Source organism: Eupeodes corollae, chromosome 1 (assembly GCF_945859685.1).
Source record: "Eupeodes corollae chromosome 1, idEupCoro1.1, whole genome shotgun sequence".
Lineage (NCBI taxonomy): Eukaryota > Metazoa > Arthropoda > Insecta > Diptera > Syrphidae > Eupeodes > Eupeodes corollae.
In genome coordinates, this window is record NC_079147.1 from 235791828 (window position 1) to 235819717 (window position 27890).

Consider the following 27890-nt stretch of genomic DNA (forward strand, 5'->3'; position numbering starts at 1 on the left):
TGGGAGGGTATGGATTCCTGGAATACGAATCAGTACACTTTTATACAGATGAATCAAAAAGAAAAGAAAGCAGGAAGGAGGAGGAGTTGTGTACTCTGAACGCCTGAAATTAAGTCTCTCATTCCACATTATTGTCTACAAAAGACTCCTCAGGCAAGGTACAAGTCCATCAAGTTTTATAGTTTATATTATAAAGAAATACTAATTATTTCTTTTCCAAATTGACAAGGAACCCTTTTTACAGAAAACATTAAATGAAGTTGAAAATAAAAAAATAAATCAGAGAGTAATAAAGTTCACCTTTCAGTTAAAAGAAAAAACATGATTAACTGTCATTTGTCATTTTGACAGAAGTAGACTTGACTTAATAGTTAGGGAAATTTTTCTTGACTAACTTTCCATCAAAGTTGCCTTAATTGGAAGGCCATTTTTTAGCAGCTGGCCAATTAGATACTAGAAACTTGCCTAACTTTCAACTCCCTTGTGTCGTCTGAACCGGCCCATTCTTTAAACGTACATTTGACTAAGGCAACTAGTTAGTTTTTCAAGTGTCATACATTTAAAACCCAGAACTTTACTTCATGAACCTCTACGTTCAATTCAACGTACAAAAACTACCAAAAACATTATTGCCTACAAAAGACTCCTCAGACAAGGTACAAGTCCATCAAGTTTTATAGTTTATATTATAAAGAAATACTACTTATTTCTTTTCCAAATTGACAAGGGACCCTTTTTACAGAAAACATTAAATGTAGTCGAAAATAAAAAAAGTAAATCAGAGAGAAATAAAGTTCAGCTTTGAGTTGAAAGAAAAAACATGATTAACTGTCATTTTGACAGAAGTAGACTTGCCTCCGTAGTTAAGAAGATTTTTCTTGACTAAATTTCCAGTCAACTTTCCATCAAAGTTACCTTAATTGGTAGTTATTTTTTGGCAGCTGACCAATCAGATACGAGAAGTTTGCCTTGCTTTTAAATTCCTTAAGTCTTCGATACCTGTCCATTGATTTCGATCCTAAAATATGGAATAAGAAATTTTGATCTCTATATTTCAACTTAATAAATGCAAAATTATGAATTATAATTTTTATTTGAACAAAAAAAACTCAAGAAACATCAATGTTTCGCACAATCTCCACGATCAGCAATTTTAAGTTCTTCAAAATAATTAATTCATTACTCATTAAAAACAATTTGACAGTCGTGTCGTCAATTTAAATACGAACAATTTGAAGAGATTTTGTTTACCTGATAAGTTTATTTTTTTGCATGAGTAGTTTCTTGAAAGTCCTTGTTTATTTTTTGAAAATTGAAAAATGCTTATTTTAGTTGCGACCGCAAGAACTGAAAGAGCATGGAACAATTTTGTCGAGTTTGTGTGTTTTTGTTTTTTGAGTTTCTTTTATTTTGAATATTTTTATTTTTGGTGTTTTGTTTTGTTTTATTCTATTTTACAGCTTTTTCGCTTCTTGCTATGGGTGCTGTTGCTTATCTTGTTCATTTTGCGATAGGAATGATGATCCTTAACAATGAGGTCAGTCAAACCAAAGGCATATTATACCCTCGGGAATCGGAAACAAGAGATGTCCGTAGCTTGGATGGAATGTGGAATTTCTTGAAATCGGATGAAAGCAATCCCACTCAAGGTGTTCGAGATAAATGGTACATGGATGACCTAAGCAAGGTAAGAATAATCTTATTCGTCTTTGAGATGAGTTTAAAATTTATTTATTAATGTAGGTAAAACCAACAATACCAATGCCAGTACCAGCGAGTTACAATGATGTAACGACCGAGGTTAGTTTGAGAGATCATGTGGGAACGGTGTGGTATGATCGAAAGTTCTTCATACCACGGGCATGGGAAGCCGGACAGAGGGTCTGGATTCGGTTTGGAAGTGTTCACTATGAGGCTTTTGTGGTAATTTTACATAAATTGCACTTTTCAACAATTTCCAAGCAATAAAAGATTCGTTTTTTGTTTAAAGTGGATAAATGGTCAAATGGCTGTGAAACATGAAATAGGTCATCTGCCATTTGAGGCTGAGATATCAGATCTCATCAATTATGGACGAGAAAATCGTATCACGGTGTTGTGTGATAATGCTTTGATTCAGACAACAGTGCCTCAAGGAAAGATAACTGAAGTAGCAAAGTAAGTTTTTTTTTTTATCCCAACCCAACCAATTCTGGAAAATATAATATAAACTAACTTTTCTTGCCCCATTTATAGAGATGGAGGTGTTTCAATAGTACAAACTTATAGTTTTGATTTCTTCAACTATGCCGGTATCCACCGATCTGTGCATATATTTACAACCCCTAAAGTTTACATCGAAGAAGTCGAAGTAACAACCGACCTAAATGTGGAAAATACAGGTTACACTTCAAACTTTTTAATAAACGAGGAGGAACGTTTACTGAGAGCTTAATTTTTCATTACAGGATTTGTTTATTATAAAGTCAGCAGCAATGGAACAAACGATGTGAAGGGACTTTATGTTCAAGTTCAACTTCGTGACCGAGAAGGTGTCATTGTGGCAAATGAAACATCGAAATCTGATTTGAAGGGAGTTCTGAAGGTTCCAAAGGCAATGCCATGGTGGCCATATTTGATGCATCCAGAACCTGGATATTTATATCAAATGGAAGTGTTCCTACATGACGACAATGCCAGTGTTTTGGATGTGTATCGACTAAAGATCGGAATTCGGACACTGACATGGAATAATACGTCGTTTATGATCAACGGAAAACCAATTTACTTCCGTGGATTTGGAAGACACGAGGATTCAGATGTAAGTAATCTTTTAACTAAACTTGTTGATGATCGAATTTAATGATTTTTTTGGTGTATGTTTAGATAAGGGGGAAAGGTTTGGACTTTGCACTTCTTACCAGAGATTTCAATCTCTTGAAGTGGATTGGAGCGAATGCGTATCGGACATCCCATTATCCATATTCGGAGGAGTCAATGCAATTTGCTGATGAGCACGGGATAATGATTATTGATGAATGTCCTAGTGTGGATACAGAGTAAGTAGCCGAATGATTGGGATCCAACCTTCCTACTTATTTTTAATTGATTTCAAAAAGTAGAGAAACATTCTAAATAGGTTCTAAAGAGGATTCAAATTGGGAGGGACCCTGCATAATACTCGTATATATCTGTATATATAAATGTTACCTAAACAAAATTAATTGAATCGATTTATACCTGAATTCCTTCGTTTGAGCTCCTTCGTTGAATTATTTTTTAAAGGCACACAATTTTGTTTTTATCACTTAAATCATTTAACACACAAAATGAGGCTACACTTCACCATTTTTCAATAATATTACAAGATACTTGAAATATTTTGGGGCGACTTTCCATTACCCCAGCACGAATTTCCTTCTGATTTTCTTTTAGTTAGGTAGGGGTCTCAATAGAACATATTTTAAATAAAAACACGGCTAGGTCTGCAACCCCCCTTCTTGGGATCACTATAGGATTTGGGGTGGGTGCGAGTTTGGGTATATGCAAAGTACTTTTTGCATTTGAGCACTAAAATGAAAGAAATCCCCATAAAAATAAGACAAGTATGGCAACAGTTTGTGTGTTTTGAATGTAAAAAAGTGAACTTTGAAAATTAATTAAAAATAGAAATAAATGTTTTCTCGCTCTAAACAAGTCGAGTCGAAATTCGTGCTGCGTTAATGGAAAATTGAGCCAATATTTTATTAATTTTTGACTATGAAACTGTGATTTGAATAATTTTAAATTATTTAGAAAGTGAACAAATTACAAATTTACCGTTTAGCAGATTAAAATGTCAGCTATTCTGATTTGATTTTTGTTGGGAAGTGTTCAACATCTTACAGGGATGTTATAAATTAGGTTCGTTTACAAAATTGACAATTCTTACAATTTTCTTAAAATCGAAAAAGCCAGTCTCGGACTACAGATTAAGGGTTTACATTCTAGAATACATTTGACTAGAACGGTTTGATTGAAATGAATTTGAAAATTTGAACACTTGATCAAATGGATTGTACGGTATAGCATGGGGCATGTTCTATTGTTAACTTTTGTTTTAATATCAAATGAAGTAGAAGTGTCATTGTTATGAATTGTTGACATTTGTTGACATTTGAAACGAATATTCTTAGATATTGGTGATCTGTCAAACTAAAGATATCAAAAATTAAAACAATTTTTTTAACTTTAAATCACAAAATGAATAGAATGGAAAAATTGAAGCTTTTCTTAAGAAACGTAATAAAAATTGATGATATACAAAATGTATGTTTTAAAACATATTTTGAACCAAATATTTAGTTTTTTTTTACGAAAGAAATGAGAATTGAGTCAACGAAAAAGATTGGTGTATTTTACGATGAATTTATTTTTAAATTCATTGCTTTCTCCCAAGCCAATAAACACAAATAATTGATTGTTTGTTAATATTCACTTTGACAGTTCAATAATTTTAGCTCGTAAGCTAAGATCTGCGTTTTTACAAATCATAACTATTTGACACTTCAACAATGTGAAGTCTGGAACGATGTGATGAAGTCAAAGTGTTACAAACCGTACAAATCTCAACGTTTTGAAATGACAATAGTTAACTATAGTTATTGACAGTTATAAAAGGAAAAGACCTTAGTTCTTGCTTATTTTTTTAAACTGTTATTCGGCGATGATCTGGTCAAATAGAACGCCACCGTCCGGTGGGATGGAAAATAATTTCTCCCGTTTCGTTGTCTGTTGATTGTCCGCAGTAGATGTTTACAAAGAACGCGATAGGTAAACGTCAAAACAGAAAGAAAAATAAACAAACAAATTTATTTATTGAATGTCAACCAAAACTCAGAAGGTAATTTTTATCATGCAAATCATGAAGTTTAAGTTTTAATTTTATAAATTTGATAAGTATTTTCGTTGTTTAGCTTAGGATAAATCCGTTCCTTCTTCTTGGACTTCTTCACTGTAAAAACAGTTGCTTTGACGTTTAGAACTGGGTCAACAGAAAGCCGAAAGCTGACTAAGTTCTGTTTGATGTAGCCGAATATGGAAAGCAATTGTGCGTTTTCACCGTCCCGCTCTGTTTGACAAGCTCTTAATACGCGAAACTTTTCTGATATTTCAGTTTTGTTCATTATTTTTAATTTCAACCTTTTATTTTTAATGAACCAAAATGAAATCAAGCATATTTGAAAAATAACGAAACGTCAAAAACCTGTGCCTGTCAGGAAAAATCTGTCGTTGGTTAATTTTTTTCTATTTCATACGTCATTCATGGAAAGCTTAATGTTTACCGTGTGATATCGAAAATTGTGAAATACATATGCTCCATTAAAATATTTTGCTGTTTTGACATTTTAAGATTATGAACGTATGTTTGAAGCTTGAAGCAAATGAGGAATTAAATGGGTTCCGATTTTAACAACACTCTCAGAGGGACTAAATCTATTTCTAAGACCTCAGAAATTTTCATATTTTCAGAAATATATGAAAATGTCTTACTTTTACTGTCAGAATTCTGAAAGCAGAATTTGAATGTTTCGATTTCTCAAGAATCCTTTATTGCATTCGATCGAAAAGAAATGTAAATCTAATTTCATTCTTAGGTGAGAATATTTATTTCATTCTATTTTACTGTCAATCTGCTTGAGTGAATACTTTAGTTAGTTGTATTTGCACCTCTCCCATCTTAAAATGTCATTTAACAAAATGCCAATAGAATATTGGGGGACTTTTGACGTTTATCTTAGGATGACATAATGCGTCAATAATAGGGGACATTTTTCAGCGCAAAAATAGGACATGAAATATTGGAATATTTGGTTTGCTTTTCATTAAGGTTTTGACAGCTGTGAAAAATAATTTTCATATTTCCATTTTGAAGACATATTCGGAACTCATCAAACCTTAACGCTTGGAACGCAAATTTACACCAAAACAAGACAACTAGCTCAATTTTCAGATATCATTTACTTCAAATTTGAAGCAAAACTTCACTTAAATGTAAATAACTTCACTCGAACAGAAAACACAAACAAACAATATTTTATACTACAAAATAACTTTCAGTCCAGCTTCCAAAAAAGTTACTTTAATTGGAAGTTAATAGCTGGCCAATCAGGTTCACACAACATACTGAAATTCATTTGCAGTCAACTGCATTATTTGAACGAAACTTTTGACCAAGGCAAATTGTAAGTTAGTCAAGTGTCATAAACTTCAAACCCGGAAGTTTACTTCACTAACCTCTAATTTCAATTAATCGTGCAGATACTACTTACAACACAACTGTCTACAAAAAACTTCTTAGCAAGGTTTGTATTTTATATAAATATTACTTATTTCTTTTCCAATTTGACAAGGGACCTTTTGACCCAAAAACATTTAATGGAATAGTGTAGAAAATAAATAAATTATATAGTTATAAAGTTCAGCTATCAGATAAATGGAAATATATGATCAATTGTTTTTTTGACATAAGTGGACTTGACTTGATAGTTAGGGAGATTGGTCAGGTTCAGTCTTCATAAGGGACTTGAAAGTTAGGTAAATTTCTAGCATCTGATGGGCTACCAACAAATTACCTTCCAACTAAGGCAACTTTAATAGAAAACAAGTCAAGAAAAACGTTTCTAACTATTAAGTCAAGTCTACTTCTATCAAAATGACAGTTGATCCTGTTTTTTCATTCAACTCAAAGCTGAACTTTATTACTCTATAATTTATTTATTCTCTACACAACTTCATTTAATGGTCTTTCTGTAAAAGAGTCTCCTTTTAATTTGGAAAAGAAATAAGTTATTTTTCTTTACAATACAAAATATAAATAGTGATGGACTGGTAGCTTGTCTAAAGAGTGTTTTGTAGACAATAATGTTCTTGGTAGTTTTTGTATTACGAATTAAAGTAGTGGTTTACGAAGTAAAGTTCCAAGTTTGAAATTATGACACTTGAAAACTAAATAGTTCCTTTTGTCAAAATGTACGTTCAAAGAATACAGTTGATTGCAAATGAAGTCCCTTTACTGAACTAACCATTTTGACATAATAGGTTTTTCCTTGATAAAGAAAGATTTTTCTTTGATAAATTTCAACTTTCCAATAAAGTTGCTTTAATTGGAAGGTATTTTTTGGCAGCTGGCCAATCAGTCCATTATCTCGCCTGGACCTGCCGATTGTAATTAATAGGCTCGTTTATGTTCGTGTGCCTTCTATATTTACATGAGCTGTTACTGTATAAACACGTTCGGACTCCAATTTTTAAATAAAACAGAGTTAAAAACGTATTAGGTTAGGTTGGAGTGGCTGTCCAGATGTCATTGACACACGTAGACCTCAAGGGTCCATTGGGATACCACTAATGAGTCTACTAATGGGAGAGTAATAAACTTAAATAAACCATTTTGTACTTTTAATGAGGTTAGAGAGACATTTTGTGTCAATCGTTGCCAGTTCACTGGCATCCCTTACATCCCTTATCGAAGAAAGGATTACCGAGAAAGTCATTCCTTCTAATGGAGAGTGTTGGACTGTTTCTTCTTCCTCCTCGTCCATGCAGCTTCTACAGAAGTCATTTGTGTAGACCCCTAGCCTCAGAGCATGTCTTCCTATGAGGCAGTGTCCTGTTATTACTCCAATTGTAGAGCTTACACTTTGTCTGCTCTCCCCGAGCCTCAAGCCTTTTGAACGTTTTAAGCTAATACTTGGCCATATTTGCTTGGTTGCCAGGCAGGTGGTACTTTGTGACCATCTAGCATTTGTTGTTTCTAGAGCATATTGCTTGAGAAGATATTTGCATGTAGTAAGTAGTGTTCCTATGTTATGTTTTTGTCTAACATAAGGCAGAAGTGTTCCGTTTTTGGCGAGCTCATCGGCTTTGCAATTTCCCCGAATGTCTCTGTGGCCCGGCATCCAAATGAGGTGAATGTTAAACTGTTCCGTCATCTCATTCAGAGATGATTGACAATCGTGGATTGTTTGAGAGTTTGTGAAGACAGACGTGAGAGATTTAAGAGCGGCTTGGCTGTCTGAGAAGATTCGTATATCCTTACAAGATATAACGTTTTCTTTGAGCCACGATAGTACTTCTTTCATCGCCATTACTTCTGCCTGGAATACACTACATTGATTGGAGAGTCTATAGGATAGACTGAGATTCAGTTGTTCTGAAAAGATACCACTTCCAACTCCGTGATCAGTCTTTGAACCGTCAGTATAGAAGTCGTCTTCCAGGGGTCCCTCTTCTTCCCAGGAGGATCTTGAAGGGATGGACATATGGAATCTTTTACCAAATACCATTTTTGGGGTGGTATAGTCTAAGCGATCTGGGATAGATCTGAAATTGTCTAGAATAGTAGTATGTCCAGTATTGTTACTGGTCCATTGAGAGGTGGCTCTTAGCCTTACACATGAGTTGGCAGCCACCTTTTTAGGGAAGATGTCAAGTGGTGTAAGGTTTAAAAGCACTTCCAATGCTGCGGTTGGTGTTGAGCGAAGTGCTCCTGTGATGCACATACCTGCTGACCGCTGGACTTTGATGAGCTTATTTAGATTTACCATCTTGTCCAGTGCTGTCCACCATACGACGGCTCCATAAATGAGTATCGGCCTGATTACCGAAGTGTATAGCCAGTGGGTTATTTTGGGGAGAAGCCCCATTTTGATCCTATGGCCTTTTTACAAGTAAAAAGCGCTACAGTAGCCTTTTATACTCTTTCATCAATATTTGCCTTCCAATTTAGTTTTTTGTCTAAAATGAGGCCCAAATATTTAGCTTGATCATAAAAGCTTAATGGTATTCCTCTAATCTTGGGTGGGCTAATCTGAGGAATTTTATATCTTCTCGAAAAGAGTATTAATTCTGTTTTGTGTGGGTTGACTTCCAATCCACATTGCTTAGCCCATTTAGTTAGCCTGTTTGGGGCATTTTGTAGGAGTTCCGAGAGAACTTGGGGGTGCTTCCCAGATACGGATATCGCAACGTCGTCAGCAAAGGCAATCACCTTAAAACCCTCTGCTTCCAATGCTGTAAGTAGGTCGTTTACAACCATGTTCCATAAAAGAGGCGAAAGTACTCCACCTTGGGGAGTGCCTCGATTCACCGATCTGGTGGTAGTAAAACTTCTCATGTTAGAAACTATTGTCCTGCTTTTGAGCATGAGACTTATAAGATCTATGAGTGACTTCTCTATAATTTCAGCTTAGCCATTGCTGTTGTGATTGCCTGGTAACTGACGTTATTGAAAGCTTCTTCAATATCTAGGAACGCTACCAGGTTATATTCTTTGTATTCGAGGGAATGTTTAATAGTACGTACCAGCGAGTGAAGTGCTGATTCTACTGATTTTCCCTTAGAGTAAGCATGTTGAGCTGTGGAAATGAGACTTGGTTTTAAATTATGTCTGATGTAAATTTCAATCAATCTTTCCAAGGTTTTAAGAAGGAAGGATGATAGGCTGATTGGTCGTAGATCTTTAGGGTTAACGTGTGAGGGTTTTCCTGCTTTGGGAATGAAGACTACTTTTGCCATTCTCCAGGCTTTGGGAATATATCTCAACCTTACACAGCTTGTCAGAATGATTTCCAATGGTGGAATGATCATGTCTGAGCATTTTTGTAGTTCGGCCGGAATGAATCCGTTTGGTCTTGGAGATTTATATGGATCAAAGCTGTCTATGGCCCATTGCAGTTTTTCCCGCGTTATTAGATCCACTAAATCGCTTGTATAAGCTTAAGACTCTGATGTTAAGTCATTTATTATGTTAGATCGACCTAGAAAGTGGGTGTCTAATAACAGATTAAGAGATTCTTCATCTGTGATAGTCCACGTGCCTGCTTCTGTCTTTAAAGCATTGTTGGACTTTTTGAAAGAATTTTCCTAAGTCTTAAGGCTTCTGAAGTATTTTCTATTTTACCACAAAAATTTCTCCTCTTACTCTTTCTTAATTCTATTTTATATTGCTTTAGAGCTTGTTTGTATAAGTCCCAGTCAGAAGGAGATCTAGTGTAATTAGATCTGTTGAAGAGTTTGCGACAGCTCTTTCTGAATGGTTCTAGTTCTTTATGCCACCAATGAGGTTTCTTTTTACCCTTTAAAATGGTTACAGGGCATGAAGATCTCATTGATTCATTTAAGGCTTCGGTGAGATGATTTACAGAAAGGTCTAGTTCATCTTTATTGGAGGAGCTTTTAAGAAGGTTGTGATTAAGCAGTTGTGCTAGTACTTCCCTATAACGCTCCCAGTTAGAACGTATTAGTTAACAAAATGAAAAGTTTAAAATTTTGGAGTCACTAGTAAATTGCTAAATATTTGGTAAATTACTACTTAATAAAATGTTAAGCCCCTATCAATAGGTTTTCGTTCTAAAATTTTCTCTGATGGAGTTTTAATAAGGCTTCAGGTTTGTTTCATAACCTTAAAACTTCTTAATAACATAAGATGTAGATCATACAAACCAATCAGATTCCATAAAAAATGTACAACGGTCATTAATTTGAAAGATTAAGTGTGGACTTTTTTGGTGTAAACTTATACCTGAGTCAAAATATAGAAGGAATCATAATTTTCTTTTTTCAGTTCGGGAACTTAAATTTAAATTAAGCTGAATCTCAATTTTTGAAAATTAGATGCACAAAACCTTTTAGGTTTTTTATTAATCTCTTTGTTTTAATTTTTTAAATAAAACTGAAAACGATGATTGGGTTCGAACTCACTACAGGTGTCATTTTAACTTTAAACTACTCCACGGTATCATTGTATTTTTGACAGATATGTGGACTGTTTTGAACCAATCTCCAGGACTACCCAAACATAGGTCAAATTCTCACATCATACTGATTATTATCTAATTAAATCAATTGTTCTTATGGCTTGAATCAAAAATACTTATTACTTGCAATTTATTCTTCTTTTTTCTTACAGGAACTATAGCCAAGCTCTCTTGGATAAGCACAAATCTTCCATGGATCAATTGATCCATCGTGATCGTAATCACGCAAGTGTTGTGATGTGGTCAATTGCCAATGAGCCCAGAACTAGTCAATTCCATGCAGATTCATATTTCGAGTAAAATGAAATATAAAAAAATAATTCCTAAACCTTTACGCATTTTCTTCTGCTCTCTTTTAGATTTGTTGCCAATTTCACAAGAACCTTAGATCGCACCCGCCCAGTGACTGCTGCCATTGCAGTTCCTAATACAGACGACAAAGCTGTAAGTTAAAAGAACTAAGTCCTTAAAAAACCATATTTTCTATATGATTTTTTATAGGCCAAACATTTAGATATAATAAGTTTCAATCGTTATAATGGTTGGTATTCAAATGCTGGCCGATTGGACATGATCACCAGTCGAGTGGTGAACGAGGCTGTGGCATGGAACAAGAAACACAATAAACCAGTTCTGATGTCAGAATACGGAGCTGATACTGTCGAAGGTTTACATTTTGTAAGAACAAAAGAAAACATTTCCAATTTCAAAAAACAAAAAATGTCTATAATTTGATTGTCTTTCTTTTCTCTAGTTGCCATCTTATGTGTGGTCAGAAGAATACCAAGCTGAGCTATTTTCCCGACACTTTAGAGCCTTCGATATATTGCGTAAGAAGTCGTGGTTCATTGGAGAGTTCGTGTGGAATTTTGCCGATTTCAAAACTGCACAAAGTAAAAATTCAAATGAATCTTCTTTGCTCTGACAATTAAATAACAAATTGATTTTTTAGCTGTAACTCGGGTGGGTGGCAACAAAAAGGGTGTCTTCACACGCAATCGTCAACCAAAGTCAGCCGCTCATCTCCTGAGAAAGCGATACTTTGCCGTCGGACAAGAAGTGGACCAATGTAGCTTCCCAGAGGATCTGTTCATCTACATTACCGACAGTACAGGGAGTAGTAAAACACACGACTCCACTGATCTATAAAAGCATTTAAGACAACAAAACTAAAAAAGGTTTCATGAATGAGTAGTTGAAGAAGGAAGACAGGAACAGAAACAAATACACACCAAACGAGAAACTAGGATTAATGTACATAATTTTATTTTTTCTTTAGTTCGTAAGTTCGTTCGCCAAGACTTTACTATTGTATATTTGCGATATAAAAAAGAGAGGTTTTGTATAATCAAAGGGAGTGTTGTTGTTTTTTTCGTTTCTTTGGTTGTCTGTTGGACTTCTCTTAGAAGTCATCCTCTGTTGGTGGTTCTATAACTTTTAAACATTCATCAGCGAACTCCACAAAGAGTGGCTCTTGCATAGCAACACGCATTGCATTCCAAGCATTTTGAGCAACGTCGATTTCCTGCAGCAAACTCCGTAGATGAGGATTGTAGAGAAGTTGTTTGAGTGGTTCGCAGGTTCCTATGGAGTGACATTTAATAAAAGTTGATTCAATTGTTTGGAACTTACTTAGTAGTTCTAATTTCGCAGGATTTACTGTGTCTTCTGTTTTGAAAGGTGGGAATATAGTTGGATCATTGTCGTCGTCCGATTTATCGGGAACTTTCGTCAGAGGTTTACACTCAGACTTTTGATGTTCTTTGAAGCAGTTTAGAGAACAACTGGAGACGAATTTTGTATCAAACTCAAGTAACAGTATGTGGAGAAATACTTTGCTATACTTACTAAGGTTCCAGGCACTTTGGACATTTATATTTTTTAGTAATTTCATTACAATTTATGCAATTTGTGGACATTTTGGAGTGAAAACAGCAAAATTGTAAACAAAAATGTGCGACAGTGAAGGTTGTCAACACAAATGTCATTACGGTGTGGTAAATATTATCAAATGTCAATTCTGGTGTGTTTAAATGGGAAGTGCTTGGAAATCTATGGTTTAGATTTTTCTAATGGCCGATAGGTGACACTAGAGTCAGTGTTCAAATAGGAAGTGTTTGGAAATAAATTGTTTCGGGTTTTCTATTTACCGCTGGATGATACTTTGAAACAATCAAAACATTAAACATTAATTTAAAATAAAATGTTAGAATATAATTTAACTGTTGTTGTTTATTGGATGTTTGGAAATTTGGAAATTTGGAATTTCATCAGTAATTTTCTAGAATAATTGTATATCTCTTGTTCTACACCAAGCGTTTTTGTTTTTAAGCTCTGATCATATGACTGCTGGTGTCTATGTTTTATTTTAAGCAGAAGAGCCCCAATGCTAGCTCTATGAGTTCTAAACAAAATCATCGTTTAAGGCAATTTTTTTTTTACTCAGAAAAGTCTTCAGAAGAGAGTTCCAAAACATCTGACCAAGGGCGTTTTTTAGTGCTCAGAATTTATTTTGAAACACAACTCTAAACACTTACTAAGAGTTTTTCAGAATTATTTTTTAAACACCCATGAACAGTTAAACACCTTATAGGGCCTCTACGCTTTATTCGGAGATCAGGCCTATAACTCCCCGACCTTGGAGTTATACTAAGGATCTGGCCCTCCAGATTGGGAATTATGATGTCGGTGTCAGAATGTCGACCACGTAAAAATATGCTAATTGCGAAGAACCAACATGCCTCGGATACGGACGGATTTACTGTTGACAACCCACGCACACGAATTAAGGACAAGGAACTTCGGATATGCACGTGGAATGTTAGGTCCCTTAACAGACCACGTGCGGCCGAGGAATTAGCGGAGGCCCTAGACCGCTATAAAGCAAATATCACCACCATCCCGGAAATACTATGGCATGGGCTGGGCAAAAAGATCTTTATTATGGTGACTGCTACCGAGAAAACCAACAGCGGTTATTTCGATAGGGCTTTGTCATTAGAGCTAGACTTAGGCAAGAAGTCTTGAGCTATAGGTACATCAACGAGCGCATTATGACCATCCGCATCAAGGCTAAATACGGCAACATTAGCCTGATATGGGCACACGCCCCCACAGAAGAAAAAGACGACAACACCAAAGATATGCTCTTCGAGCTCCAGACAAAACATATGGGCAGTGTCCTAGCTACGATATAAAATAGTCCTGGGCGATTTTAATGCCAAGCTAGGAAGGGAAGACATCTTTGGTGGTATAATCGGGAAGAACAGCCTGCACGACAACACTTCCGACAACGGATTCAGGCTCATAGATTTTGCTACGGGGCGAAACGTAATGGTAGCCAATACTTGGACTTCTCCAGATCAATCTACCGTCAACCAGATTGACCATATTGCGATCGACGCCAGACACGTTTCCAGCATCTTAGATGTCCGAACTTTCCGTGCTAACATCGACTCGGACAACTACCTCGTTGTAGCCTAGGTACCACTTCGGGTTTCCAGACCCCAGTTAAAACTGGGAGATGCTGGAAGAAGGTACAACGTGGAACGGCTACAATCGTAGGAGATCGCCAAATCCTTCTCCCACGAGTTAGAAGTAACCTCTCTGCCTCTTCTGAATCGAACACAATGTATCGACAACCAGTGGCAACATTGCCAAGATGCAATCAGAGAAGCCGCCTCTGATGTGCTGGGTTTCAAACAGCCACCAACAAGGAACCCTTGGTTTGATAAAGAATGTCGGCAGACAAATGGAGCCAAACAACAGGCACGCAAAGTGACGCTGCATAAAAGGACGAGAGCTGCTCATGAGTTCTATGAGCAGAAGAGGCGAGAGGAACACCGACTTCCCAGAAGGAAAAAGAGAGGGCATGAGAAGCGTGCGGTCGAAGATGTTGAGAGGTTTAAAAGCAGGAATGAAGTTCAAAAGTTTTATGAACCACTTCTGCAGACTGTATTACGGCGACGACGAACTGAATTCCGCTGTCAGGCAGGATGATCCATTCAACATAGACGACGAAAGCCAACAATCCCGTCCTCCCGACTTAGACGAAGTAAAGATTGCCGTATATAAGCTGAAGTCTAATAAAGCCGCTGGAGGGGATGGCTTGAATGCCGAGTTTGAGGAAACCCTCTAAACTGCACCAACTATAGAGGAATCAGTCTACTTAACATCGCCTATAAAATCTTCTCTGCTGTAATATGTGAACGTCTAAAGCCCATCGCCAACAACCTGATAGGGCCTTATCAGTGTGGTTTTAGACCAGGAAAGTCCACAGTTGATCAAATATTCACATTACGGTAGATCCTGGAAAAAACCCAAGAACACCAAATCGACACCCACCACCTTTTCATCGATTTCAAGGCCGCATATGACAGCATATACAGGGACGAGCTGTATAGAGCCATGTCTAGTTTTGGCATCCCTGCCAAACTAGTCCGTTTGTGCAGGATGACCATGGAGAATTCACGCTGCTCCATAAAGGTTGGAAACAACTTAACAGAACCTTTCGATGTCAAAAAAGGTTTAGGACAAGATGATGCGCTGTCATGTGATTTTTTTAACATCGTGCTTGAAAGAATAGTGCAGAGCTCACACGTCAATACTAGAGATCTTATCTCTCAAAAGTCTGTCCAATTACTAGCATATGCTGATGACATTGACATAATCGGAAGAACTCAGTCTGATGTCAATGGGGCTTTTATTAGTATTGAGGCAGAGGCGGGAAAAAGGTTAATGAGGGCAAAACAAAGTGCATGCTGTCGTCAAGAAAGGACCTACAACGACGACGTCTCGATCCAAACGTCACCATCGAAAGACGTAACTTTAAGAAAGCATATACTATGACAAAAGCGGATAAAAACACCTTGGGTCGTTTCGAGAGAAAATTTATTCGCGTGATCTACGGTCCCATGTGCTTAGAAGGGAAGTGGAGGGGAAGATGGAACGACGAGCTGTGCGGGCTGTTCAGAGAATTAGACTTAGCCGGAAGGGTAAAAGTCTAACGACTTACATGACTGGGTCATGTAGAGCGCATGGAAACCAATGCTCCGGTCGGGAAAGTCTTCAAATCCACACCTACAGTAAAGCGCAGTAAAGGGAGACCTGACTTGGAAAGCAAAACTAAAGCTAGGGACCGAGCTACGTTTAGAAGCGTTTTGAATTGAGTTTTGATTAATTTTCCTTCATAATCGTGCACTTTAACTCAGCTTGACTATTTTGTACAGAAGTCGCTAGTCTACGCCGATAACCCCGAAATGATTAACCAGTTAAAGGACACCAATCGTCAAGCTTTTGTCAAAATATGGCAGGCTTGTAAACAAATGCAAGTTTTTGCAAATTCAATCATAATAAATTATGTAGTGCATTAAAGATAGCGTTCATTGATTTCACCTAAAGAGTGGGACTTCGTATTTTGCAATCACCCATCATTTGACTTTGAAAAGACTGCAATCGCTGTTTCTTTGATGTTATTTGACAACCCAGGCTATTTTTTACACTCGAGGTTATTTTTAACTAAGTTATTCTTTAAAAAAGAGAACAGATAAGCAAATTTTGAAAGATCACACATAACTCATTAGCCAACACAAGAATTTGTCCTTTTCAAAGAGGATGTCGCCTAAGGGGGGGGGGATCCTCCGAGGTTATCTTGTCATAAAACAGTCATTTACAGTGATTGATAGAGGACGCCATTTCCCATCTTTGAATCAACTTATATTTTAAAATGTAGCCCTCAAATCATTCTGAAATATTAGACTTTGTGTGTGATTTAACTTGTTTATATTTAGTTCTGTTTGATAGCCTGTCAAGCACAAATAATAAAGTAACCAATAACATTGAGTACTGTCATAACTGACAGCTGTCAAAAATCTTGTTAGAACAGACATTTATGGCTGAAGCACAAACACACTTCAGCTTCGGCTTCGCCTGACGTTTACGAGTTGAAACATAGGAATTCAATACATGCTATGAAGCTTCGACCACACGTTTCATTTGACAATCGTAAGGAAAAGAACGTAATGTTACGTAATGTGACTCCAAACGGAAGCTCTAGTTCAAATTTGCTGAACATTTGCTTTGTCTGACAGCTCAACAGCTGTAAAAAAGTCAACAAACAAAATACATTTGCTTTTGGAGGGATTGCCATTGGTTTTTATAGGCTGTTATATAGCTACTTTCACGATTTATTTTTTCGATTTCAAAAATCATTTATTTTTGTATTTTGAGAAAAAATAACAGCTGCTAATGACAGAAGTGTCATTTTAGAAATGTCGTATTGGAAGTGTCATTCCAAGCAACCTCGAAGCAAGCGCAACCTAATGCAGACGAAGCCGAACTGAAGCGTCTTTGTGTTTCAGCCATTAAATAGAGTCCCCTAAGGTAGGTACGCATTGTATAAGTCACTATGTCACAATTTTAAGGCTGCATTATTTGGTTTTTCAAATTCATTTTTATAATTTAAGTAGTTTGATGTGAGGAAGATAACATATGAGAAAAATATGGTGTCTAGGTGTCATTCAACCAAAATTATTAATTCATTTAAAAGAATGCTTTAAGAGAATTACTCAACTTATTTGTAACGTGTCAATAAAAATCAGGTCAGATTTGATGTATCGTTGCATAAGAACATGATGGTATAGACCCCTATATAATTTACAAAAGGAAACTTAAGTTCCTGTTCTCTCGAAAATCTTAGATTCTTAAACAAACTCTCGACATTGGCTTACGGTTTTGTATATAAAACTTTTTGCTTTCAAAGCTAAGCGGGGAAGTGACTGAAACATGGTGAGAAACTAAGTTCATTAATGCGTGTCAAATGTCAACTTATGTTCTATGGTGATTTCATTTCTTTACACAGTCACGTAAAAATGCTTTAAGGAATCAATGTATGAAATGAGATTAAATCCAAAAAGGCGTTGTATATTCCAATCCATTCCTTGGGCCTCGTTTGGGAAACGAAAGACTCGAGCAGCAAAAGTACAGCAGTAGAAAACGAGCATATGCAGTCAGGAAATCAAAATTAGCAAAAAGTAAACTCCCTTGGCAGTCCCCTTTACATTTTAAGATGTAAGTTTTATTTTTATTTTAACCCACTATAAAATACAAAAATATATACATTCCGTTAAGAATAAAGTAAAAAATCGAGGACTTTATAATATTCTAAAACATAAATAAGAATTAAGAAAAAGCAGCCATTCCGTGATACACTTTGGATGCATGCGAGGCGCCAAATTCACAAAGTGAACATTTTTTACTCTTTCCACTGCAACTTCTGCCACTTGCCACTATGCGGCCAAAAACCTTACCCTCCAATATTTTGGTGTATAAAATATATTTGGGGTTCACTAGAATCTGGGGGGCTCCAAAAGGAGCTGAAGGAAGGGTGTGTGGTTGTTGGAGTATTTTGTGGGTTTATGTGTTCGGCTCCCTTCCTGAAATCTAAACTCTTCAAATTCCTTAGGGCAATAAATCAAAGAAGGAACCGCGTGAAAAAAATACTTTACTGTTACTCTAAGGTCTAAGCTCTCCATTCAACACCCCCCTTTTCGTCCTTAAAGAATCAAAAAAGAAAACAAAATAAACAACCGCAGAGAAAAAAAAATAACTCTGACATGAAGACATAGCGAGTGTGGTAACTGGTAAAGCCAAGAAATGGGGGGTTCGGATCTCACGAAAGTCTTTAAACTAAGACCTAGAAGGAAGTATATGAATGGTAAAGTAGTTCATGTTTGGATAAATCGTTTTACGATTTTTTGTTACCTCCTATAATTTCATTCCATTGTCGTTTATACGTTTATATATTTTATACACGAGGAACACGAGGCTCTGGCAGCGTGGGCGAGCTGGAGACTTGAAGAACTGAAGAGCTGCCGAGCTTTGGAACACCCCACCCGACTTGACTATTATGTAAAACGACGACGAATGCCAAAGGCTATCACAAAACAAGCAATAAGGGCGGTGGATCCGTTAATAAGGCCAATTTGGATGGCTATAATAACGCGATGACGATGAGTGGGTATAAGGTATTCCTCCACATCGAGTGATGGTTGCCCTGCGGATGCGTACGGTGCATTATGAAACAGACGTTCCATAAAAGATGATGTTGAACTGAACTGAACGAACGCAGTTGGCGTCACTATATTAGACAACTACTGGAAGAGGAATGAGGTTGGTATTAGAAAAAACAGCTTACTTTCTAAAATGAAAAAAGTTGTCAATTAGTTTGAACAAGGGTGCGATGCTTGAGGACACGTTTAAAATGCGGGAAGCTAAGAAAATAAGCATATTCCTATATAAGTTGTTATATATACAAGAAAACAAGTTCAAAAAGAATAACAACAAAAATACAAAATTGCGGTTCATATTTCGGGGGTTGTTAACCTTGTATCGTCTTATATTAACTTCTTAGGCTTGTTTAAAGGATCTATTTTAAATCCTTAACACCGAGAACTTATTTAGGAATAATCTTATCCTTAATTGTAAGATTTTAGGTTTGATATAGCGATGTAAAGGTAGTGACGCAAAATGTAAAAGAACCTGTTGTTAAGGGCTTAATTTTGTACAAGTTAGCATATTTTAAATAAGGAACTTCAAAATTACAAAACTTTAATCCTTTGCTAACTAGGGAATATAAGTCCCCTTATTTTTTATAAAACGATGAATCTGAACAAGTCTAAATAGTGACATTACGTAAAAGGTAAATCAAACCAAACAAACCTAAATCTGAATAGAACCGTTCGGTTGGCTTTGACATTTCGAAAAAAAAACAAAGGGCTCGTTTATATCGAGAATAACGACGGAAAAGATCTATTTTATATTTTGTCACGCTTTGACAGCTGAAAACTGTATTATCACTTCAATTTTTTTGTTTTATTTCTGGAATGCTTTACCGTACTCTGTCCTTCCAAGTCATTGCAATATTTAGAAATTCAAAACCAATGTGAACCAACATCTCCTTTCAAACCCTCTCTCCTTTTCCTATTGCTTACACTGTGTCTGCATAATAAGGGTAGTAATATCCTCTTGAGTGTGTGCTTATTATAAAAAAAAATGTGTGTGCAGCAGTGAAGTCGGCAAGAAACCTGTCAAAAGCCCGACCGACCTAAATCTGAAAACCTACCCCAAGAGTTGCGACCGCTTTATATCACAGTATCGTAAACGTCAGACCAACGCTAGGCCAAAGCAAAAGTAGCAGATTAAAGGTCGCATGAATTTAGGAAAATATTAGAGCATCCATTTGGTACTTTAGTATAATTTTAAAAGAAATTTAAATTGATGAATACAACATCCTTCTGGCCAACGGAGAAAAGGCCTTTAAGTGAAACAGATCTCAGGTAGAGATCTGCACGTCTCAGAAAAGAGCAAGCTTGACGACCGGACAAAGCCAGTGAAAGCACCATCTTCTGGAGCAGCGCAACTACGTACTCTTAGTGAGGTTGTCAGAGATGACCTACACGTATCAGTTGTGGATGAGCTCTCCACAAACAGCAAAGGTCTGCTGAACGTGTGGAACTCTATCGAAGGCAAGCTCTCTGAGATGGTGTTTTCATACACTATAACAAACAGTGAGAGCCCCTACCCTAGTTTTGACTCTGGCGAGATGCTCAGGAGGTATAGGGTAATTAAGTGTGCGGACAGGTTTTCTAGGGATTTCCTTAGTGAAAGATTTGCTAAGGTTAGCAATGACTGGGAGGGCTTGAAGCTCAAGCTTATCCCAGCTAAGGGCATCCCTAGACAACCGAAGGCTCGCATTTGGTTGCCGCTCATGATCTTAAAGCCAAGCAGACATGATCTGATCCGCGGTCTTCAGAGGCAAAATCCGCTGGTCTCCATGCACGATTGGGCTGTAGTTAAGGCAGAAGAACCGCAGAAGACCAGCGCCTCTTACCTTCTGAGGATTAGCGAGGAGAGTCTAGGGGCTCTCGAAAAGGCCGAATACAAACTCAGTTTTGGCATAAGGAATGCCAAAATTAAAATTCTGCAGAGTCAGGGAACAGACACCGACAAAACTGATGACAACGTCGAGGTTGACGATGTTATAAGCGGAGTCGAGATCCCCAGCAAGTCACCGGGCCCCAGCTCTGCAGCTAAAAATAATTAAAAAACGTGCTGAACGTTATCCAGATTAATCTGAAGCACTCTAAGTGTGCTGACAGTTGTCAGATTTGAAGATAAGAATACACAGGGTTCGCTGTTGGCTTCTTTTTACTCTGCCCATAATGCACCACCAGAAGAGGTGTGCAAAATCATAACCGAAACTAAAATCAAAAAGACAAACCTTCTGATCGGAGGCGACGCAAATGCTGGGCACACCCTTTGGGGAAGTTCTGTGATCAACGAACGAGGTGAGTCACTTTTTGATTTTATTATTGAAAATAATGTGACCATTTGTAACAGAGGCAATACTCCCACTTTCGTCTTTCCGAGCTCGGAAAATTATGATGTATGGGAAGATGTGCTTGATGTTACTTTAGTAAACAACAGTAATTTATAAGTGGAGAATTGGAGAGTTTCCCCTTTGAATTCGTTTTCGGAACTGACTGGACGAAATTCAGTCAAATTGCTAATTCCAAACTAAGCAACTTACCGAATCTCACTGAATCGATAGGAGACCTTGATTCAAAAAACACTGACTACTGCACTCCTACTTTGAGCCTTAGTAAGGGTTTTAAGGTTAATTTCCCATCCAGAGAAGATTGGGAGGATGACATCGTGTCGATAGGTTTCGACACAACCATCTTTACTGACGGCTCAAAGATGGAGTGCGGAGTTGGTTCTGGGATATTTGCTGAGTCCATAAATGTAACTAAATCCTTTAGTCTTCCCGTCTTTGCTAACGTTTTTCAGGCTGAACTGATGGCAATAAGGGAGGCATGTAAAATACTAAAACAAAGCCCAAACCAAAACCGAAATGTGGCTATCTTCACAGACAGTCAGGCAGCTGTCAAAGCCATAAACTCGGCCACATTCTCATCTAAATTGGTCCAGCAATGTCGCAATGAGCTTGCGAACCTGAATATTAACCTCGGTGTCACCCCGATCTGGGTTGCGGGCCATAGTGGTATCGTGGGAAATGAACGGGACGACGAGCTAGCCAGGCAAGGATCGGCCCTTAATAACTCACTTGCGGAAATGGTTATAATTCCTCTTGGTGCTATGAAGGGTAAAATATTTCTATCTACCAAACTGAATCAAACCGAAGGTGGAGCAATTTACCCAACTGCATTATATCTAGGAAGATATGGTATATGCAGGCCAAGGCAAGACATAGCCAGGATTGTTGCGGTTTGTACCGGACATTGTCCTATAGAAGTTCATGCAGAGAATAAGATAAAGAGTAAGGTGCACATTTTTGAAATTAATTTACCATCCCGAACATACGAGGCGTTACTTTCATACATGCCTTTTAAGACATTTACAATTTTGAGATTCCCATTTTATACAGCTTATAGAAAGTGTACAGTTTTTTGTTCCTTCTCTTGTAACTCTCCGCAATATTGACCAAGGAGAATAATTGATCAGAAGTTGACCGGTTCCGCCTAAAGTTCGCTTCAAACTCAAAAAGAATTCCTTTATTTTCAACGCAAAACTAACTTTACTGAGGTGTTCAAGAATGAAATACCCGGTATTGGGTTGTTTAAAGCTCCTTTTTTATTGAGTAAAAATATTATTTTTACTCAATATTTTTAAAGTCATGCGGAAAATTTGTTGTTTCGAATATGGTATTGAATTCCTTAGCTAATGCAGACACAAATTCGATTGTACAATCGTTGTAGAATTTAACTGGAATTCGATCATCTTCCGGAGCTTTTCCTGACAACAATTACAATTGAGGATTTGTCAATTCCTCGCAAGATGTAGTACCCGTGAAAAGACTGTAGATGGCAGAGGCAGGGATTCAACCCAAGACCTCTGGCATGATAGTACTTCGTAACAACCATCACGCTATAGCTACTACTAAAATCAACAACTGCTACTTTCCGCAACGATGGAAAATGGGAATTCCAAAGAAAGAAAAGGAACCAAATCAATAATTACAGACCCATCTCTCTCGTCAACAATATCAGTAAAATCCTAAGAAAACTGGAAATTTTCATCTCCGAGAACAACCTTATCCCGGACATCCAGTTTGGCTTTCAGGAAAAGCACTCAACACTTTACTTGCTGGTAAAATTCCAACACGACACTGCAGCCGTACTCAAACGTCATCGTGTTTCCGTTGCCTGCTTCCTGAACGTCGAAAAGGCGTTTGACTGATACATAAATTTAACCTACTTGGTTTCCCATCCGCTCTAATTAAAATTTTGTTTTCATTTCTTTCTTCCAGGAACTTCTTTGTCCAGTTGGAAAAATGCAAATCTTCATTGAAAATCATAAGAGCAGGAGTAGCTCAAGGCTATAAACTTGGACCGTTCCTATTCAGCTTGCTGACCAGCGACCAACCCGCATCCAGCGACTGTGAGAGTTTTCTTTTCGCCGAAGACTTGCTCACGAACAATTCATCGAAGTCTGTTCCACTTCTATAAGAAATGGGGAATAAGAATCAACACCACGACATCAGAACTAGTCTGTTTCCGAAGGTCCAGCAACGTTAGAGGTCGATCGGCTACAAGGTGCAGAAGCATTGCTATCTCAATCCCAGATGGATCAGTGATACCAGCAAAGAGAAATGACAAATATCTGGGTATTCACTTCAACGAGTTGTTGAAATTCAACCCCCACTCGAGAAGCTGTCTAAAGAAAGGCTAATTTGGCACAGCACTGCCTTAACCCGCTCCTTAAAAGAAGAACGGGACTCAGCCAGCCAGCCAAGCTATTTACATGCAATTGTTACGTCCCATCATTGCCTATAGCTTCCCGGTGTGGTTCACAATCTCAAAGACAGCCATGAAGGAACTTCTCGTCTTCGAAAGGGAAATCCTACGGAGATGCACTGGACTTTGCTTCAACTACCAGAGGCAGACACTTCAGCAACAAAAGAGTCTACGACGAAGCAAAAATAATTCCCTTGGATAAGTATCTTTTCCAAACAGCCATGAAGATCACGAAAGGATTGAACAACCACCAAAACGAGCTAATCAGAAGGATGAACTCCCACCAACGTCACCCTGAACCCAGATATCTGTGTGCTATGGATATACTAATGAAAATATAAAATAACACTAAAAAAGTATGAGAGAAGAAACTTTAAGACAACGTACAAGTGACTTGAATGATTCCTCACTCTACATTCAATTCTTTCCAAGACCTAAGTACGTTGAAGTAGCACTAGCCTAGAGATGGGAATAATACACAAGCTTTGGACATAAACAAGTCTCTTAGATAGAAGCCAGTTTAGAGGGGAAGAAAACATCTAACACCATTTTTGGCGAACGTTGCGTATTTGATCCTTCCGTAAAAAATTATTGGATCGTTTTGATGTTTTAAGACTCCTTGCAAATGCCAATAATAGATAATGGCAAAGGAGCTAAGTTATGTTTTAAGGACAGCAGGCATTATTAAGTTTTCGACGAATTGCTTCGATTCTACTCGATTTTTGATTCCCCATTTATCAACGTTTTCTATTTAGGTAAAAAATTAATGAGGTCATCATATATTTGCGTTGAAGATCCACATCTCAAGAGAAGGGTTGCGAATCTAAAAACGAATATTCAAAAGTTGAGAGTTCTATCGTCAGCAAATCATCTAAATGGATAAGAAGTTTCAGACAGGAGATAATTAATAAAGAGTCTCGGACACAGAACAGAGCCCTTTGGTATTTCAGGATTTGTTTTGTATTTCTCAGACTTGAATCCATGTTGAACTACTTGTGTTGAACTGTCCGAAAGGTAATTTTTAGTCTAACGAAAGAGGGATTCGTCAAAACCTAAGGCACACATTTTCGATAAGAGAGCCTGATGTCAAACTCTATCAAATGCTTTTGAAACATTAAGCGCAATAACCTTACTTTCTCCAAAGTTATGTAAAGATTTCTTCCACTATTCCAAGAGATAAACCATTAGATCACCAGTGGATCTATTGGTATACGAAATCCGTACTGCTGGTCAGTAAGAATTGTTCGCTCTTAGACTAATTCTTGAGCTGATAATTAATCAGTGTCTCCATGATCTTGGCAGAAATGGACGTAAGTGTAATCGGCCGATAACAAGAAGGGAAGGAGGATTCAACTTTGTTAGGTATCTTTCGGATAAATGCTATTTTCCATCTACTCGAATAGGAACGAGGCCTAAAGAGTAGATTACGAAGTGGTTTTGTCAGCGTTGAAGAACACCTCTTCAGAACAATAGTGAGGATGCCATCCAGTCCAGGGGATTTATGTGCGTTTTGATCTCTTAGGACTCCGGCTATTGCAAGAGTGTGAAAAAACATTGGTCCCATAAGGTCATTCCCGATCTCAAGTACAGATTGAGTAATACCACTCTTTAAAATCGTTGAATATAGGTGATCTGCCTAGCAAAGAGATAGGCTTTCTCGATAGGGGTAACAAATAGAGTGTTATTACAACGAGAGGATAAACGTATAGGAACCAAGGAAGAGGAAGACTTTCTCATGTGTCTTACGAATGAACACAAATGTTTACTTCCTTCAGGACATTGCAGTATTTACTGTCTTAATTGTTGATAATTCATAAATTTGGTTCGTCGCATATGGGGTTTTCCGAGGCTTGGGAATAAAGCTCTTATTCCCAAAAAAATCAAACTTCTGATCATATCTTCATTGGAATCAAAGTCACAATCGAGAAATCAAAGTAAGCGGTTAAAGATCCTGAAATGGTTATCGAGACTATTTCAATTGGCGTTCTCGTATTTCCAAAAAGTTCTCTTAGGAGATCTTTCTTTAACTGGTAAGTCTTGACACGAGAAATGAGATATAAATACCACAGGTCTAGAGGATATAAAACAGTGGGTGTACTTATCAGGGCTTTCTGTCCCTTGTATTATTATGTTGGACGACTTTTCTTTGAGAATTTTGAGAAAAAAGAATAAGACTTTAAGCCCATTCTAGGTTCGTTGGTAAATTGGCCTATGGCTACATTAAAACCCTCTTATCTCATGAATTGGGACACACACATAATAAAATTCCAGATAATCACACTTCATATCAAAAGAGCTTAATTATTCCTATGAGTTTAATTCTTTAATAGCATAGGAAATAATTCAAAATTTACCAAAAAAGAAAAAAAACACACACACATACACATCCGACAATTATATTGCCAATTGGAAAATTTTATCCTATACGATGACGATATCCCTTAAGTGTTTGCTTATAATGCCTTCATTAAGGATATGCCCTCATCAGCCCCAATCAGGATGTAATCGAAATTGCAAATTAATCGCATAGGAATCTCATTTCTGGCTGCCAAAATTAAACTTACCGTCGCGTCGCCGCCACCGCTGCCGCTGCCGCTACCATCGCATCGCTGACACAACACCTGACTATAAAAATGTGCCCATATCCGTCCTACATATAAATACATACATATATAAACCACAGAATCTATAAAATGCTCTGGCAAGGATAAACGAGATGATCCACAATCACATAACCTTTGTATTATAAATATCCTTTGTACCGCGTGTTCTGCTCCAAAATATATGTACTCGCATATATAGGTTGTGTATAGTCTGTGTTGTTGCTCATCTACATAATTTACTTCTCCAATATTTACTAAAGTTTATGAGCAAAATTTAATCAGGACCATTACACAAGCCATAATAAACACTTCCCGAGTCAATACCTACATCAACATCATCCAGAAACCACTATCAACACACCCCTCGGCCACCCATTCAACCCCGTCCACCCCGCCCGCAAAAAAAATCCAATTAACTCAAGAGAGATTGTTTCAGTTTTCCCAAGGCTTATCTCGTTGTAGTCATTAAGTCTCCTCGCATATCCTGTCTCGCACATTGTATGACATACCAAACCAAACTGTACTGCTTTTTCTCTTCCCTATGTATTTAAAAGGATCTCCTAGTCCCCCTTCAACCTCTCTCTCTTAACACATCGAGTGGGGGTGCAAGTTCATCCTTAAAATTCATATTAATATGTTCGAATATTCACTTTACGCAAAGTATCCTCCTCCGTCTCCTTTTTCGTTAGCAAAATCGACTTTTTAAAGTGAAATAATATTTTTAAAATGTTCCCAACTTGTGTCGTCCTTAAACAAAATATAAAAAGGGAAAAGTACAGACGAACACACACTGACGAGAGGGTTGACTGCATTTCAATATTCATATATTCGAAGTTACCTAAACGAAAAGAAAAAAAAAACAACTATGAGTAGGTTAATTTTAAAGGACAAAGGCTTCCCGAACCCGACACACGATTAGTCCATGATTTCATGGAACTGAAACAAATAAAATAAAACAAAAACACACAATTTTGTGGACAGGCGAGTATCCTTTCGAAAAAATGGTAATAATTACGGAAAGACTGCAGGCAATTCACAAAGATGTACGAGTACTTTTTCCGGTTCCTTTGATATTGTTTGGGTTTTTTGTTGTTCTTATTGTAGGTAGTTGGGCCAGAGAATGCTGATGCTTTTGCCACTTATATTATTATGCCTTCTTGCCGCCTATAAATGTACAATATAAAACATTCAAAAAACACAGAAAAACTTTTCGACTCAAATTTATTTCTGACACAAAAATGCAAAAATTGAAAAAAACTGTCACACAAAAAGGAAATAAAATGAGACATACGCTTGAATGAATAAACTGAAATAAAATGTGCATGCGAAGTTCGGATTAGGGTTGTGTAGATGGAGCACATTAGTATGAAAATGAGAGAACGGAAGCCAATATTTGAATAGCCGGCTTTAAAGCAGCTGTCATTTTTGAAGCTGTCATCTTTGCCATTTCACAAGGGTAAACTACGATTTTTTTTAAAGGAAAGAATACATGACTTCACAATGCAATAACTCGCTATTTAGGCAGCTGTCAGTTTTGAAGTTCTCATCTTTGACATTTGACAAGTATAAACTACGCCATTTCTAAATATTAATGAAGTCATACTTAAACAAAGCAATTGCACGAAATTTGTGGCAGCTGTCAGTTTTAAAACTGTCTATTGACATTTGACAAGTTAGGAGCCAGTTAGAGCTAT

The 27890-nt window shown here is 37.1% G+C and overlaps 2 protein-coding genes across 9 annotated transcripts in view; one reads left to right on the forward strand and one right to left on the reverse strand.

The window, feature by feature from the left end:
* LOC129938784 (beta-glucuronidase) overlaps positions 1-12135 on the forward strand; it is an 82122-nt gene extending 69987 nt beyond the window's left edge. For 5 of the 8 annotated variants that reach the window (XM_056046531.1, XM_056046529.1, XM_056046528.1 and 2 more), the window contains exons 2-12: positions 1461-1687; positions 1744-1923; positions 1991-2157; positions 2236-2381; positions 2448-2800; positions 2866-3038; positions 10931-11074; positions 11138-11222; positions 11280-11456; positions 11533-11671; positions 11731-12135. In XM_056046531.1, the coding sequence (XP_055902506.1) occupies positions 1478-1687; positions 1744-1923; positions 1991-2157; positions 2236-2381; positions 2448-2800; positions 2866-3038; positions 10931-11074; positions 11138-11222; positions 11280-11456; positions 11533-11671; positions 11731-11927 (1971 nt within the window). In that variant the 5' untranslated portion in view covers positions 1461-1477 and the 3' untranslated portion in view covers positions 11928-12135. Of the gene's footprint in view, positions 1-1339; positions 1380-1460; positions 1688-1743; positions 1924-1990; positions 2158-2235; positions 2382-2447; positions 2801-2865; positions 3039-10930; positions 11075-11137; positions 11223-11279; positions 11457-11532; positions 11672-11730 lie in introns of those variants that run through there. The other 3 variants (XM_056046535.1, XM_056046536.1, XM_056046530.1) reach the window with 2 other exon arrangements.
* Positions 12023-12756, reverse strand: LOC129938785 (zinc finger HIT domain-containing protein 3). Its single transcript, XM_056046537.1, has 3 exons — positions 12627-12756; positions 12411-12562; positions 12023-12362 (listed from the first exon to the last, which is right to left on the reverse strand). Exons 1-3 carry the CDS (start codon positions 12695-12697, stop codon positions 12181-12183), a joined length of 405 nt encoding a protein of 134 aa, XP_055902512.1. The 5' UTR covers positions 12698-12756; the 3' UTR covers positions 12023-12180.
* Positions 12757-27890: the final 15134 nt, after the last annotated feature.